Source organism: Cygnus olor, chromosome 2 (genome assembly GCF_009769625.2).
Source record: "Cygnus olor isolate bCygOlo1 chromosome 2, bCygOlo1.pri.v2, whole genome shotgun sequence".
NCBI lineage: Eukaryota > Metazoa > Chordata > Aves > Anseriformes > Anatidae > Cygnus > Cygnus olor.
In genome coordinates this window covers 25,533,674-25,551,642 of record NC_049170.1, presented here as the reverse complement: position 1 = coordinate 25,551,642, position 17,969 = coordinate 25,533,674, and the positions used below count along the sequence as shown (strand labels likewise).

The 17,969-nt window shown below is 40.9% G+C and overlaps 1 protein-coding gene across 3 annotated transcripts in view; it reads left to right on the top strand.

The window, feature by feature from the left end:
* The window catches only part of CALCR (calcitonin receptor), a 176,747-nt gene extending 160,902 nt beyond the window's left edge, over positions 1-15,845 (top strand). For all 3 annotated transcript variants that reach the window (XM_040549591.1, XM_040549592.1, XM_040549593.1), the window contains exons 12-13: positions 1,543-1,584; positions 9,815-15,845. In XM_040549591.1, coding sequence (XP_040405525.1) covers positions 1,543-1,584; positions 9,815-10,036 — 264 coding nt within the window. In that variant the 3' untranslated portion in view covers positions 10,037-15,845. The remainder of the gene's footprint in view (positions 1-1,542; positions 1,585-9,814) is intronic.
* The last annotated feature ends 2,124 nt before the right edge of the window (positions 15,846-17,969 follow it).

Sequence of the window (17,969 nt, the reverse complement as noted above, 5' to 3'; positions counted from 1 at the left end):
GCATAATCACTACAGGAAAGTGCAAGGTTTGCTCCCCTTGCATAAATTTTGGATGTCAGCATCTGTGGTCTGCCAAAATTCTGCTTTAGAGGAATAAGGTTTGGCTGACTTTGTGGTGTTTCTCAAACCAGGGGTTAGCGAAAAACTATTAGGCTTTACACACTGTGTTCTGGGATTTGAGATTTCCGAATATACCATTTTTCCAAAACATGAAGAGACTCTTTCTTTTTATCATTCCAACTATCCTTCCTCCTTCTCTATCTTTACATTTGAAGTCATGCCAAATTACACATTACGTACTAAAGAAAATTTATTAGAGTAAAATAATTGCAGAAATTCAGGTGATCAGCACCTCTTTGAACCAGCCTCTGTGTGTTCCTGATATATAAGCATTTTGTTACAACATTTATTTTACCCTAGTTTGCAGTCCATAATATTCACTTGAGAGTCCAAGACATTTTACAAAGTGTTAGCTACAATTTAACTGATAATCAGTTAAATGGGGATTTATAAAAAAGGTACAGCTGTAAAGCTCTTAAAAGCAGCCCCTGGGAATACAAGCTATTGTACTGGATAGTTTTTTTCCCTCAATTTCATAAACTGCTGTAAGTTTAGTTTATAATAACTGCTTTAAGTAATCTAATATGAAGGCATGTGGCTCCCAGTGTTGCTATGTATTGCTATTTTAATAACAGCTAGTGCTGCTTAGAAAACTAAGTGTAATTGCGTGATTTATTTGGGTTTGGGGTTTTGATGGGCAGGCCCTATGCACAATAATTTTCTCTCTTACCTATTTTATACTTCCTCACCTCATGTTCTTGGCTTAGCCTTGTTTAATCTTATAGAGGTAATGAAATACCTGAATGACCATGGCAATAATTAAATTAATTTAAAGCAGTTTAGGTCCAAGCTAGGATCTGCAATCTCTCTTTCGCTTTTTTTTCCCCCCTCCCCCTTACCTTCTAATTCACCCAGTTTTGTGTTGTTTGTTTTATTGTTATTATTTTTTCCCCTTTTTTCTGACCACTAATACCTCTTTTCACATACCGATGCTGCAAGTATAAAAGTCCACTTATCCTAACATACACTTCAATTTAAAGCCTTCCTGGCACAGCTGGGTTTCCCTTGTCTTTTAACTGGGTAACTGCACTCTCACAAACAAGTGTCAGCATGTAGGACAACTCCTCTGCCTTTTCTTCAGCAAAGCCAGTATCAGGGGATTACTCCATTGTAAGCAAGACGTCTATCTTACATATTACTTAGTTTTCCTTCTCCAGACCTCTCATACAAAAATAACTTTATAGCTGGAATAGATCATCTAGAAATGTCAGTAATATGGAAGAAAATGGTAAAATGTGTTGATAAGAAAAGACAAAAATCAATGTAATAACATAACTAAGAGCTAGGAGCAGGTTAGGCGAAATGTCCACAATGCAGAGGAAGTAGACTAAAGATTTTTTCTTTCATCCCTCAAGTCCAAACTTCTAAACAAAGCAGAAGTATATATATGTATGTTCTGATCTCTAAATTTTTTTCTTTTAGGGCTTACTTGTGGCGACTATATTCTGCTTCTTCAATGGTGAGGTAAGTGAAGTATGGAGAGTGTATTTCCCACAGAAATTTCACACATATTTCACACAGATATATGTGAAATAGAACAGAGTGAACAAAACTTGAAAAATAGTCACTTTGTTTATTGGTACCAAAATGAAGCGTGTAGAGGTACAAATTTTGAAAGCACAGAAAGTCATTTTTCAGTCTGTATATACAAGCACCACTGCATTTTTCAAAGCTCTGTGTGGAGTGTGACCTGAATGTCTCTGAGTCAGGAGAGTTACCATTACAAACCCAATGGCACCAAATGCAGTACAGATATGGAACTCTCCCCCTGCTATCTGCAATATCACACAAGGTAGAGGTCAATGTGAAGGATTAAAACACTGCACTTCCCCTCCTATTCTATATTTAATATTACAAAGGTACTGTCTCCAATAGCACTGCAGAGCAGAGGAGCCTGCAGGGCTGCCAACTCCCTTCCCTCCTCTGAGGATTAGCACTGACCTTTTTAAGGTCAATGTTTCTCAAGTTGTGATTAAGAAATAAAAAGGCATAAGTCAAAGATGTCTCCCCTTCTCCTCCAGCTGAATCAATGTTTTACATACTTACAAGTGGTTTTAGGTCCACTTCACTATGTTGTGTTTTTTGTTGTTGTTGTTATTGTCATTTTTGTTGTTTCGTGTAAAAATAGTTGTTTAAAACATGTCAATAGCCATTTACCCACTGTAGGAGAAGATCAAATTTGAGACCAGCTAAGAAACATGAAGGTGCACAAGTCCATGGGACATGATGAGATATATCCATAGGTCCTGAGAGAAGTGGCAAATGTAGTTGCTAAGCCACCGTCCATCATAACTGAGAAGTCGTAGCAGTCTGTTGAAGTTCCCACTGACTGGAAGAGGAGAAATATAATCCCCATTTTTGTAAAGGGAAAGAGGAAGACCCTGGCCAGTCAGGCCAGTCAGTCTCACCTCTGTGCCCACCAAGACCATGGAGCAGATCCTCCTGGAAACTATGCTAAGGCACATGGAAGATAAGGAGGTGATTGGTGACAGCCAACATGGCTTCACTCAGGGCAGATCGTGCCTGACAAATCTGGTGGCCTTCTACAATGGGCTTACAGCATTGGTGGGTAGGGGAAGAGCAATTGACATCATATGCCCGGGCTTGTGCAAAGCATTTGACACTGTTCCATGTGACATCCTTGTCTCTAAATTGGAGAGATGTGAATTTGATGGATGAACCACTCGGTGAGTAAGGAATTGGCTGGATGGTCGCACTCAAAGTGTTGTGGTCAATGGCTTGATGTCCAGGTGGAGATCAGTGATGAGTGGTGTTCCTCGGGGGTCAGTATTAGGACCAGCACTGTTTAACACCTTTGTTGGTGACATGGACAGTGGGATCGAGTGCACCCTCAGCAAATTTGCTGACTGACACCAAGCTGTGTGGTACAGTCAACATGCTGGAGGGAAGGGATGCCATCCAGAGGGACCTGGACAGGCCTGAGAGGTGGGCCTGTGAGAACCTCATGAAGTTGAAGAGAGCCAGGTGCAAGGTCCTGCACCTGGGCTGGGACAATCCCAAGCACAAATACAGGCTGGGTGGAGAATGGATTGAGAGCAGCAGTGAGGAGAAGGACCTGGGGGTCTTGATTGTTGAGAAGCTCAACATGAGCCAGCAATATGCGCTTGCAGCCCAGAAAGCCAACTGTATCCTGGGCTGCATTAAAAGAAATGTGGCCATCAGGACAAAGGAGGTGATTCTCCCCCTCTGCTCTTGTGAGACCCCACCTGGAGCACTCTGAGGCCCCCAGCACAAAAAGACATGGAAGTATCAGAACAAGTCCAGAGGAGGGCCACAAAGCTGATCAGAGGGCTGGAGCACCTCTCCTGTGAAGACAGGGTGAGGGAGCTGGAGTTGTTCAGCCTGGAGAAGAGAAGGCTCCAGGGAGACCTTACAGCGGCCTTGCAGTACCTATAAGGGGGCCTACAGGAAAGCTGGGGGGGGACTCTGTGTCAAAGAGTGTAGAGATAACCTTTTTGAACTAAAAGAGGGTAGATCTAGATTAGATATAGGGAAGAAATTCTTCACTCTGAATGTGGTGAGGCACTGGCACAGGTTGCCCAGAGAAGCTGTGGATGCTCCATCCCTGGAGGTGTTCAAGGCCAGGTCAGATGAGACTTTGAGCAACCTGATGTAGTGGGATGTGTACCTGCCCATGACAATTAGATGGCCTTTAAAGTCCCTTCCAGTCAAAAGCACTCTATGATTCTATGGTTTAAATTCCTACAGTAAGCCATTTCCAAAACATATTGAACAGAAAAATGCTCTTTCACTACACCAGGAGCATTTAGCTATAGTGAAATAAGCTCCCACGTTAGCTTAGAAAAGCTTTAAAGTCCTTTGAAAAATAAATTTTGAATCCAAAGCAGATGAATTAGACACAGAGCAAGATCTGTGATGCTAACACTCAGTATGTCACCCTAGAGAGATACTTATGCTTCTGTTTATCCCTGTATGTTATTAGCAAGTAGCAAATTTCCAGCAATGATGTGACCATGGTGATGTTTTGATGGTGACTTGAAGCAAGTTATCTTATTGATAAGGTGCTACCAGCTGGTTTGCTAACTTTTGGGATGGCAGTGAGTATTAAATTCTGCTATCTCTTGTTGACATCACTATGCATTGCTTCTGGCTGGCTCGCTGCATAAATGTACAGAGAAATGAAACAGCAGAAACGATGAGCAGCGTCCTGCTGAAATTCTGTAGCATGGCTTCTCAGGCGACATGAAAAAGTATTAACAAAACATGAGTAGTTAATGACATCAAAACCTAAAATGAATTGGTAGCTTTAAAGATCATGTTACAAAAAGTTGCACTTTCATTTCAGAGATGGGTCCAATTAAGCAAAGTTGGAGATGTGCAACTCTTTTTCCATACCAAATATCTGTCCCCAGAATCTGCAGGCTGCCACCGCCTTTCTCCTCCTTCCTCACTGTCATCACTTTCTGTTAAAGTCCAGTCTCTGTGCCCTGAAAATACAGAAAGACTTTTGGTTCCCTCTGGTAGGGAGGAACTGGCATGAAGAAGCAAGGGAACAGCCAGGCAATTTTTGAAACATCGTCTCCCTGTAGGAATGGCTGCAGAGCTATGTACAGGCGGTGTTCCAGTATGTCCTCACTTGCCTCCAAACAATGTGTTACCCCCCCATCCTGGTCTTCAGCATTACTTTCTTTCTCCTTCATTCCCCCCAGGGTCACCTGCAACTTTTTTAGATCAGATTTTGCAAAACATACTTGCTTTATATTTTATAGCTTTAGGGTAAAAGGTCAATTACTCTGTAATTCTCCAACTCTAATGAAAACATATGGATTTGTGCCTAGATTAAAGGCTGTAGCAGTGCTAAAATGAAGAAAAGCAACAAGAAAAATGAACAGAAAACATATCTTAAAGATTGTTTCTTAGATATTTTTAATCACGTATCTAATTACAAAGTACTGTTGGCAAAGCCACAATGATAGAAAAACATATCCACCTTTACAACTTCAGTAATACAATCTTCAAGTTACCCAATAATTAACATAATTGGAGCATCTGCTTGCCAACATCATGGTAGACATGCATGTCAATTAATTCAAAATATGATTTCAGGGTGCAAAGGAGTTTACCTGTCATATGAACTAACCTATAGAACATTAGGCAGAAAACTAAATGCCACATTCCAGGAATGAAGCAGTGTGAAATAAATGCATGGGTCTCCTTTGTTTATTAAGTAGTGGATTACACTTAATTTAGAATTCATAATATATTTATTTGGATTAAGTAAATACACCGTATTCATACATGATATTCAGTTATCCAACCTCAGAGACACTCTGCACTCTATGGACTTCTGCTTTGATTGAGCTGCTGTTAGGAAGCTGCAATAACAGCCAGTGGTCCTTATACAGACTGATGATGCACAGTCTGAATACAAATCCCAAATAACAGCAATAGTCACCAAACCCCTAGTCACCTCCAAAAGCTGTTTTGACACATATGGTGGTCCATACACTCACACACATACACACACAAACAACAAAACTCTTCCTTATGAAAGGCTGTGATCTGGACATCCACTTTTGATTGTCAGTGAGGCATCACTGAGGCCACACATCTGGAAAGGACAGAGCCCAAAATGAGAAGAAAAAAGAAATGTCTGCAGACTGCATGGAGGATTAATGACTCCTCGATGGAGTGGCTGATCAGAAACGTTCATCAGGGTCAGGCAGTAAGAACGAACAGCCCTGGGGGTTCAGGTTTCCCAGACATACTGAGTGTGTTTTTTGTTGGTGCCTGAGTTCTTTTCACCACTACTCCAATTTTCAAAGTTGTTGTATCTGCTGCAGACATGCAGGCTGTCTAACATGGCCATCAACAGAGATGTTGGGAAACCCTGACATTATTTTCTTGTAGGAAATGTTATTCACCATTCAGGGGAAGCTTTTTTAGAATTTTCCATTAAGGTGGGCAGAGAGCCAACACTGACGCCTCTCTCATATAGCTTCAGACAGTTTGGTGCTACTTGCATCACCACATTATCAATAAATATCAAGCAATCACATACTAGAGTAGCTGTGTTGGGCTGTGCCAGAAAAGAGAATGAAAAGATTACGACCCCTTTCTTCCAAGTCCATTTATTCCTGCAGACAGATGAGCTGCAGATATAGAGAGCACTGGAACAGGCTGTGGAGTCTCCTTCCCTGGAGATACTCAAAAGCCATCTGGACACAATCCAGGGTAATGTGCTGTAGGGGACCGTGCTTGAGAAGGGGGCTGGACCAGATGATCTCTGGAGATCCCTTACAACCTCAGCCATTCTGTGATGCTGTGATTAAATACAATACCACAGGAGACTGGATACTCAGGGATTTGCCTTTTTTTTTAGTGGAATATTTAACTTCAAGGCTGAAATATACGAAATTTGCCAGGACAAACAGTGCTAAACTCAGTACCACCTGACAGTGTTTTATATTGCATTTGTTGCATGCTACATCACCAGCTCCACTTTATTATCATAAGCCTATATATAGAAGGAAATGTAAAAATACTATTAAGAAGTTGTACTAATGCCTGCATGCATGTGGAAGAACACATAAACGATGGACTTCTCCAGGACTTAATAAATTACAGATTTCTCATATAAATTAATAATTATAATTATATATATGTATAATATATATGATATAATAATATATATAATTATAATAAATTATAGATATTCTCATGCATTTTCATATAAAATCTCAGTGTCCAGCAGCACGGTAGTTTCTCTGTCCAATAACAACAGTGTTGTGCAGATGATACAGGGTCTCTTCAACAGTCTGCTCACCAGACCATATTTCCAGGCCTGAGACTACTTCTAGACTGCACAGCTGGCCAACAAAATGGAAAGTCTGTTTGGAAAAAAAACAGTCATGTGCCAAAGAGGCATGAATGGATAATAGAGAACAGGAAAACCTTTAAAGTATTGAAGAGCAGAGAAAAAGAAAATCAGACTCCTCATTTCTCTAGGGTTCTCTTCCCTTCATCTGCAATGACAGAGGAAAGCATGGCAGGAGCCTCTGTGGTTAACACATTATGGCTGTGCATGTGATTTTCAGTAATACTGCTTACACATTTTAAATCCATGCATGAACAGTTTTAGTTGGCGCTGAACTCTGATCATCTGAGATCCTTGGAACTGGGGCTGAAATCTAGATTAACACATTGTTTTACTCAAGTGCAGCAGCTCTTACAGCCTGCTCGCCATTTTCAGCCAGACTCCAGTATGGGCCAGAACTGCAGTGGAGACTAAAAACACAGCTGCTTTGACCTGGTGCTCTCACTGCTCCATGGAGCCTTTTTAATGTGAGCAGTTTGAGAGCTCAGCAGGAGCTCATTACCCCCACAGTGTCTCTTCTCCCCACGAAAAAAACAATCAAAGCCTTTCCCATTGACCCTGGGGTCTGTGCAGGGTGCAGGGGAAGGGGAACTGGGGGAAGTACAGGAGGGCTGTAAGTGCATGGTGTTGCCACCTGCAACCAGCCCCTTTATGATACTAGGAAAATTCACTGACTTAATCTTTATGAAGATTTCTTCTGCCAGTCCCTCCCCATAGCTTCTAGGCTGACCAGTCCACAATATTCGTATGGAGCACTGCAATGTTAAAAAGACAATTTTGAAGAGTCTAAAATCTATACAGGTTTACCTCCTGTACTTCCTTATCATATGCTACAACTGCATTACTCTTTCATGCTGTTAATTCTTTCTCACTAATAAACTTTGGCATGGGTGTGATATGAAACATCCGTGCATGCATCCATTTTCTTAAATCTTGATATTAGCATAATAATCATAGAATTATAAAGGTTGGAAAAGACCTCCAAGATCATCTGGTCCAACCATCCCCCTACTACCAATGTCACCCACAAAGCCATGTCCCTAAGCACCGCGTCCAACCTTTCCTTGAACACCCTCAGGGACAGTGACTCCACCACCTCCCCGGGCAACCTATTTCAATGCCTAAATAAGCTCTCTTCACAGCCCTGGTAATTAAAGTTCCTTTGTAACTATATGCCTTTTCTGTGCTTGATATCTAATTAATCTGCATTGACCATTTGTTTTCTTTATGTGTTAGGAGAAGGTGAACAGGAATATATTTCTTTAGGTGATAAGAACTCGTAACTACTTTGCCTTGAGCTAAATGATAGCAAAAAAAGATCTAGTATTGGAAAATTTTCTTTGATATAATTTTCTGTTATTTTTAAAGGACTAGTCCAGCAATGTTTGTTTACTCATGAAAGTAGTATTCCAAAGTCAGTGCAACTACTTACATGTGTAAGGATTTATAACATCAATCCCCATGCCTTGGTTTGCGCCTTGGCTTAAAAACAAAAAGCCGAAGCAATTGAAATATCCATTCTTGGCATGCTGCATAGTCACTCAGTAAGCATCTCGGATTCACAGCAATTCCTTATGAAGCCTTGTCCTTATGTGACATGAAGCAGCTTTCTGGCAGGCAGCTGTGGGTGGGGAGTAGATAGCATTTTACTATATACATATTAATGGAGTGATTAGGATTGTGAAGATGTAGGAAATATTAAAGTTGTTCAGACTCATCTACATGAATCAAAGGTGCTGTTCTGCACAGAGCCTAGGGAGGGACCTCTCACAACTCCCTGAGCAGGAATGACACACAGTGCCCACCACAGCAGGCGCACGGAGCTCCGGGACTCTGCTGAGCCTCAGCACATCACCTGCATCCTCCTGCCTCCAGAGGGGTGGTAACTTACAGCACATTGTTACGGCAAACTGCTCCTGTTCTCACATTTGGCTGGCTGGAATAGCTGAACTGAATGAACAGAGCCAGGGTTTGCCCACTCTCTGCTCATGTCTCAGCACTTCCTTTGGGAGGGAACTAGCCAGTGCCAGCACACCCGAACGTGCAACTGGAGAAGGGCTTCCTATTCCCTGGCAGAACTCAACAGTTTAAGTCATATCCTAGTGCAGTGTATAACATGACTCTGAACGTAAATGTTGAATCAAATGTTTTTCTCCTAGAAGATGAATGTCTAAAAGCTGAAATTCTCTGCTATGCAGAGGGCTATGACCAGTGCTATTTTTTTGCCAGTGCAGAACCTGTTCTTAAATTACCAAAACAAAATCTCAGTTTATCTGTACTAATCTGCCAGCTGTTTCTCTAAAAAATTAGCCCTGGCAAGCTCTTGAAGTGTACTTATATTTCGCCATTCGTGGCCAGTTTTACTCCAGGTTAAGTTCCTTCAAGCAAGATGATCATTTGGCATTTGCCATTCCAAGGGCACGGATCCAGGTGCAGCATCAGATGGGTTGTAATATTCATCCCTTCCTCTTCTTCCCTCTTCTACCACAGCATCCTACTGTGTTCCCATGCAGCAGTCTGCACATTGACCTCTTATGGGAAGAGCTAGCACCTACCCTCTCATCACAATCAGTGACCACTGCAGAAACTGTAAAATTGCTGCCATAGGGTACGCAGGAAGGGACCTAAGGCCAGGACCTGAGCAACTGCTTCTGCTCCTGGAGCTGTGAGGAGAAGGAAGGAGAGAGGCAGACAATCTGATAGAATTACACCTGGTATCGTTTCCTTTTTTTTTTTCTTTTTTTTTTTTCCCTATTTCCTGCAGCAAATTTTAAAATTGCTACAATTTTAGGAGTCTAGGTCGTGCCTCACCCTAACTAAACATACCTTTAACAGGTACAAGGAGCTTTGAAAAGGCAATGGACGCAGTACAAAACCCAGTGGGGCCAAAGGCGCCGAGAGCACTGTTCCACCCGATCTACCTCCTACACTGCAACGTCAATCACAGAGGTCCCCGTGTACCTGTACCATCATGACTCCAACAATGAACAGCTAAATGGAAGATACATAGATGACTCTGAACTTGTTGCATTGAAATCTGGAGAGACGTCTGCCTAGCTCAGCAGCAGCCACTGCAAACACACCATTTCACGTCCTGCTTGTGAACAAAGAGAGGGAAAGGGTGGGAGTGCAGAAGCCCAAGCCACTGTGAGAGAACACAAGACCAGGTGAATGGACACGTCATATCCAAACCACATCAGCCTTTGACAGCGATGGCCTAGAGAGAGTCTGACGCAGAGGTGGGAATGGCATTTATTTCTATTGAGCGTGGACCTGCCCACCAGGCTACATAATTCCCACTCCTCCTGACACTGGCCATATGAAGTGACAATCTGGCAGAAGCAATGGTGCCAGGGAGCCCACAGCAAATAGGAAAGAAGGAACCAGCATGTGGCAATGGGAAACTTTCAGCACTTTTTGCTTTCAGTACTTTTCTTTAACACGAGATTTTAAATATCAACTTTCACATGATGTGACTGGCTTAGAGTCCTTTACTTTTCCCCTTTTAAGGAACTTGGTGACTTCCTAAAAGAGTTTGCACATTGCAAGACAAATCAAAGAGATGAACAGAAAAAAAGTAATTACAAAGTATTCAAATCTTGATGATCTCCAATGGATACCCCAAAATACTTCTGTCCCATTAAGCAGGTGTATAAAACAAGTGAAGGTAAAACAGTAGTTGTACAAAGAGATCTCAGACAACCTCAGAGGAACCAACCAGGTCTTTAGGCTGTCTCACACTCCTCCTGAAGGCATCTGAAAATAATTGCTGTTTAAGTATACTGGTTGTTCAAGAGTATTTATTTATAGGAAAAAATTGTCACCCTATTACTCTACCCAGAAACTCATCATTAAGGCACAATTCTTTCATTTTGAATAAACTGTGAAACTTGTTTGGAAATAATGATTTTCTTTAATAGCCACTCTGAGATGAATGCTAAATGAATGCTTGCTTCTCTGATAAAATTATGATCATGGCAGTAAGGGGCACTAGGTAAGAAATGAGAAACTAACGTCATAGCACAGGAAACATCTATTTTTAGAATGTTTGCTGTTCTGAATCCCTTACTGTTGAAGGTGACAATTTCATGTGAGTCTGTCACCAGGAAAACAAGACGAACATACAGTTTTGTGAGTAATAAGCACCTTTTATCACACATTCAAAGCATCATTAGAGTCTCTATGTGATTACTGAGGCAGAAATCAGGTCAGGTAGAAGCTGATTTGCAGTTGGAAGTTACAGCACTGTCACTGCAAAAGTTCTGTAAACCACAAAAGAAATAAAATAGGTGAATTTCCCACGTAAAGCTAAACAAAAATAATCTGCAAGCAGCAAAAACAGTGCCAAGGAAGTTTTGCAAGTATATGACTGCTCTGACATTTTGTGCATAAAATGTTTATAATGTCATTCCTTCTTGCATCTTTGAAAAACTGTCCTGCAGATCTCTCTCTCCCCCCACCTTTGCCTTTTGTTTAGATGTGCATGGGATATTTCAAATGCTAACAACTTCAAGGTACTAATCAGAGTCTTTAGCTTCAATGAAGTTGTAAAGTTATCAGTCCTCCTTTGTTTTCCCTGCTAATACACTTGCATATGATGCTTCAAACCGAGCCTACTCAGGAAGACATGGTCAGAGGAGGAGGCAGCTAAAAGTGCCAGTGGTGGTACTTGCTCAAATGTCTAAATGCCATCCCTGACATGGGAGCTGTAAAAATGCAGCCTGAAGTGGCAGATGAATAGGAAAAGTTGGGGGATGCCATCTCTTAAACTGCAGCTGTATTCATGTGGGACTTCTTTCGCAGGTGTAAAATTTCTTTCTTTTCTTCACTTGCTTCCTGTGATTGCATCCATAATGATTTTTTCTCCTTAGTATTGCATAAGGTACTTAAAATATTATGGGTTAGAATAGTTTTTAATCCAGATCTTGTCAGATAATAAAGGAGAAAAGAAAAAAACTGCAATAAAGTGCTTGAACTAAATGTCAATTCATTTGTAATTTTAGAGGTCACAGAGGCCCTAAACCTGCAGGTCATGCTGTGCCAAGGAAGGGCTGCAGGACAGTCTGCATGCCACAGAGTAAAGTGCATTCTAGAGAGTCCCATGGGAAGAGGTCATAGGTAAATCCTGACATAAACCTTCATAATCGAATTAAGATTCTATTGAGATTAGCAGGTAAATCCCTGCTGATTTAGATGAGTGGTGAACAACTCTATTTAGCGTTGAGGTGTGACTTACACAATGCAGTTTGACGTAGACGTCAAAAAACAGAGAGAAATTCATTCCTAGTGATTTGGAACCATTTTAAAATATTATTCAGCTAGGCTGTTTTCCCTTCACTGACACACCTAGACTATGACAAGAAGCTTTACTGTTGATTGAAAATTTTAAGTGGAGATATGCTGAACATGTCTACCTACATGAGATGCTAGAACAGTCCCTACCAGGAATGAGTTGATGAGGGGTATTTGCAATCCCAGCGCTACGAGCCAGGACCAAATCCTCATCACACATAGATGAGGCAATGCCTTGCAGGAGAGGGATGTGCTCCATTTGTGCCACAGGCACACACGCAGCCATTGCACACCACCAAAGCTTCCTCCCAGCAGTGAGGAGCTGCTGATGTTGCCACCACAGAACAGGAGAGGAGCAGGGGAATAAGAAGTAACTGCCCACCAACACTGCAATTCATTGCATCGTTTATCTAGTGGAACATCTACAAGAAAATACAAACCCATGTGTTCATTCATTTTTTCTTCAGAGTTCAAGGAATGCAAAGGCAGTTATTTTTTATAACAGTATTCCACGTATTGATATTTCTGCATTTACCAATGAACAATGGGAAGTGGAGGATTAAAAAGGCAAGGTGGCTCTACTATGAATGCTGTATTTCTAAATAGTTCTGAGGCACACTGTGCTTCCCAGGAGAGCTCCAGAAAGTATTCTTTGTTTCTAAAGACACAGATGAGCTGATTGTAAAAGAAGCGTGCATAACACAGAGAGTTTAATGATGACCATGTACGCATAAGTACAAGTTGTTTTACAGCCTGTTATGTTTATGTGGATGTACAAAATTGAAATGCTTTACCATTATACTGATTGTTTTCTTCATTCACTAGTCTTTTTTTTTTTTTCTTGTTCTGTTCAGTACAATGCTCTGAAATACCAAATTTGGGATCTTGGTTTTGGGATCTCGTTTTTAGCTTCAGGTGTAGGAAATGCTGCACAGATATGTCAGTCCTTGTGGCAGCTTTGGCTTCAGTGGAGTGGTAAAGACTCACAGCCGCTGAAAATTTGGCGTAACATGCATACGGAGTTTAGTGTTGGCATCACCCTAGAGTTTGCAGGAAAGGCTTTGTTTTAAAGATACTTAATAATTTCTAATTCAACATCTTTTTTTTCCAATGGGAAATGCTACCTTTCTTCATCTCAGAATGGCTTGAAATGTTGTCATTGTGCATATAAGGTGAATTTCACTTCTGTGCTTTATAAATAACACCATATACTAGTGACAGTAATATTGGGAATGCTGGTATGACCCTAATAATTACAATGTCTTGGCAGTAAGGAGCTCTGTCTTTAATACATTTCACAGGAACAGCATAAATGCATAGTTAATGTATCACTGTATCAAAAAGAAGGAAAAGGATCCGATGCTTGGATCAGTGGATTCAAGGCGTATTTTCAGAGGAAACCAGTCTTAAATTAAGCAACACTGCAGTATCTATTTCCTCTCAAACACCATATCCAGTGCATGAAAACTCAGTTTAGTGAACAATTGCTCTGGCAAAAAGCTTTGTGAAGTTGCTATGTTTGAACAACTGAATTCATGAGAGAAGCTGGATGTTATCCTTTATTAGGTACAGAAATAGCACAAAGGAAAGATTGTGGCATGGGATGCTGAAGGAAAGTCTTTATTTTATTTACTTAATAAATAAGTTTTAGTTGAAATAAAAGAGAAATAAAAGAAATAAAACAAAGGTAGAAAAGACAACTTTGTCTATATTAAAATTCTTAGTAACAATTCTACCTTAATTAAAAGTCTGCCGGTATTTCCATTACAAAGTGCTCATGTGTTTATAACACAACAACATAGCATTGTTTTGGGATGAAACCAACCACACAAATGGGGTGAATTTCTACCCTCTTTTTATGAATCCTGCTCCATCCTTTGCTAACCTTAATAAGCAAAATCCGAGATATTTTTCAAGATGCAAATTCTAAACACTAACAATGTGGAGGGATCTGCATTTCCAGGGCTTTGAATTTTAAAAGTCAGATGCGTCTTCTTAAAGCTACATATGCATAGCTATTTGATTACTGCTCAAAAATATAAGCATATGTGACCTAAAACTCATTTGCATTGAAGCAGTAGTTGATCCCACGCCAAAGAGACTCCACGCAGGGTGTGAGCATACCCACTGTGCCCTCTGGCAGCAAGGAGATGTGCATGGAAGGCCTGAGCCTGAGCCCAGCCACATGCTCTTTGGACCCAGTCTTAGCCAAATGAAAAAAAAAAAAAAAAAAAGAGAGAGATTTTGCAACTCACAGTAATGGCAAACTGGGAATTTTGTGTTCCTGGGGCAGCTGGTCCTCTGCCATTTTGCATGTTCCAGGAGCACCCGCTTCAGAGGGACTGAGGAATGGCTTTCAGAAGGACTTGGCAAAAGGCAGGCATGAATCCTCCACAGCAAATGTTGTTGGGCAGCAGTGAGGGAATGTCAGACCTCCAGCTCAAAGCACAGGCTTGGGAGGAAGCGCATGATCAGCTCCTTAGTCAACAAGTGAAATCTAAGTGCCTGGCCCACTCTGTGACTTAGGAAGGTGCCAGAGTTATGCTGCTTTGACAACTCCCATTCTTTGGCATCTGTGGCAATTATGGCACCTATAAGGTTTAACTTTAAATTATTGTTTTCGTGAGCTGTGTATCTTTCTGTGCAGCACAGTGTTTTGCAGATACTTCCAGATGATTCACAAATCTATATTTAAGCACCCCTTTATTGAGCACTCAGAGAATCACTGAGAAAAAAAATAAAAGTATTTCTCAGAGTTTCCAACATAGATCACTGTGTTCCTCTTAGCTCCATTCCTCTCTGGACAGATGTTTTACCTGGTAAAATTACGTGGTGAGAAGGTTGTCATTACTGAGCATGTTACACTGCTGCAGAAAAAGAAAGCATCACAGCAAGATGACTAACTATGGTGTTGTATATGACTGTTGTGAAGCACAGATAGGCACAGATAGTGTTAGAGATGATTTAGGCCTTGATCATCCTGCCTTGGCAGAGGGATGATCTGCCAATATCCTGTCAAGATGTATTTTCCATGATTTCATAACAGCAGAGGTGGGCACTGTGCTCTTGTTGGAGCAGGAAGGTGCTTAACTCTCCGTATATGCTGAAATTTTCTTCACAGTCCAGTTTTAGGATCTTTAAAAGGAAAAAACAACATTGAGTCTAAAGAGTGTCAAATCTCTACACTGAGTTTAAGAATCTAATTCCTTTCCTGTCATTGCAAGTAAATGCAACTTTCAGAAGTGACTGCTGGAGGTTACTTCATGTGATGTGTGATGGGCAGCAGTGTGATTAGATGCAACCTCTCCTTTACCAAGTGCTGGTGATCTTAGTTTGCATAAATGTGTTCCCTCATCTGCATTTCTCACCACCACCACAAGAAGTGTTAACTCTCCAGTCTGTGAATCCTACAAATTTTCAGGAGGAACGTTTTTCCTGTAATGTTTGCACTCTACGTTGACTTGCTGTTGATCCAGACTGACAGACTGGAAAGTGTGCATTTTGATCCAAACCAAGTTATAGCTTTCAGGTGCTTGTCCCACATTGTTTTTTTGTTTGTTTAAATAAAACAAAACAAAACAAAAAAACCTGAAATTATAGAAATGGGAAGTGCAGATTTAAAACTAAATTAGGGGTAAAATTCTGAACACATAGATCGAGTATCTTTAGAAGTACAATAAAATCAGCTTTCTCTTTTTAACAGAATGTGGTCATGTAACCTGAAAAAGCAACATATAAAAGCTCTTGAGATGTTGAACATTAGATAAAAGGCACAAAAAAGCAAACAAATGGAAATTATAGGCAGCATGCATACATATAAATATATATTAATTATATATATATGAATATATGATATATATGAATATATGAATGTATATAAGAACCTCTGTCCACGTAGAGTATGACCCCCTAGTGGCCCCACAATGCACAAACCATACGTGATGAATGGGAGACACTGTGGGGCCCATAAGGTACATTGCCACCTTTAACTACCTTCATGCTTTCCAGGGACCCTGTACTGAGCACAGGCAACTGGGGTCACCCATCTGCCCACTCCAGCACCAGACTGGTTGTTGATAGGGATGACTGGGCCAAGAGATGCTGGCCACACTTGTTAAAGCAACACAGCTCATGACAGGGGCTGGTCAGGAGACAAGCAGAAATAATCTCTTTCCCAGCTGTATGTCTGCTGTTCAACAGGTAACCTCGTTAATGTCACCAGCAGAAGACCCACTGTTGTGGAGAAGACTAACCTAAGATCAGGCACTTACCTGACACAGAAAACCTCTTATTTCACTGTACCCTGTGTAACACAGAAGAAATTCTCACTGACTTCAGCAGTGTAGCTCAGGACAGGCCTTCATACTTTTTGATTTTAGAGGTTAAATATCTAGCAGACATTGAAAACACAGAGAAATACATTATCACCTTCGTATTTAACATGAAAGATCTTAATCATCACTATTGTGCTACATACAGACTTCTTAATGTAACAAGACGCTATTTTTATATTTCTGTGGTTTTTGGTAGTGAAATACCTGATCTCTATTTAGGCCATGTTTATATCCTACATAAGAATTCACAAGTTAAAAGACTATTAATATATATTTTTCAGTGTTGTATTTATAGATAGAGACAAGCAGTTGTTTTACATTGAAGGCTTAGCAAATAACAGCTTCTGGAAAATCAAAATAAAAAGAACAAAAAAAGGCCTTCCCCTGTCCATGCTGACCCCATGGAAAACCCTATGAGGTGACAATCCCTTGTAGCCTATCTGCCCTTACCTCCTAGAGGTTTCTTTAGTCCTGAACAAACAAGGGCAGCATATCTCAATGCAGATGGAGGCATGGGGCTGATCACCAGGATGCAGCACTGATGGAAGCTCCTGAAACGTGGCTGGTGTGGAGGAAGATGTACAGCCACGATCCCACTGCAAGGGGATGAACTTCTCCCAGGGTGTGTGTGATTTTAATATGTAAGCCCTTTATGAATACCACCATGATTAACGTCCCTTCTGAGAAGGACCTGAGCAAGTTCTGTGCAGTTGGTACAATCTGTGAAATATGACCTGTGAAGAAAGTGGCCATATCTCAGGATTTAGTGATTGCATTGTCAGTGTAGACTTCCACAGGGAAAAATGTTGTTTAGAATAGCTATAGATTATCTGCCTGTGATGAATTTTGCTTTATGGTCAGAACCCATATTCTGCTTCTTTCAGATTGTGTGGGCAGATTTATCAAGTTCAGGCCCACAATAAACAAAGAGGAAATAGCTGAAGAAAAGATTTTGCTTGTTGAATTACAAGCTTTTTACAAATAACAATTTTCACTTGTTGTACTACAAGCTTTTTTATTAATATTTTATTTTACAAGCTCTTTCATTGTCTTTGGGGATGTATAGCAAGTATTTAACTCCCAAGTACTTAGCCACCACGCTCACAGTTGGCTCTCCAGCAAGGAGGGAGGTGCCCCTCTGGCAGGCTGTAGCTTTGAACGGGCAGCAATTCAGAGCACGCACAAGAATTATAGTATGAGTACGTCCAACACACACACACACAGAAGTAGAAATGATCCAGACTGTGGCCTTCACTTTCAAAGGGAAGGAGTGCAAGGCTTTTTCATTTTATTCCTCTGCTGTACATTTTTTTCCCTGTTGAAAGATCCCTGGGAAATCAGAGTTAGGATGTGGAAGGATAGCA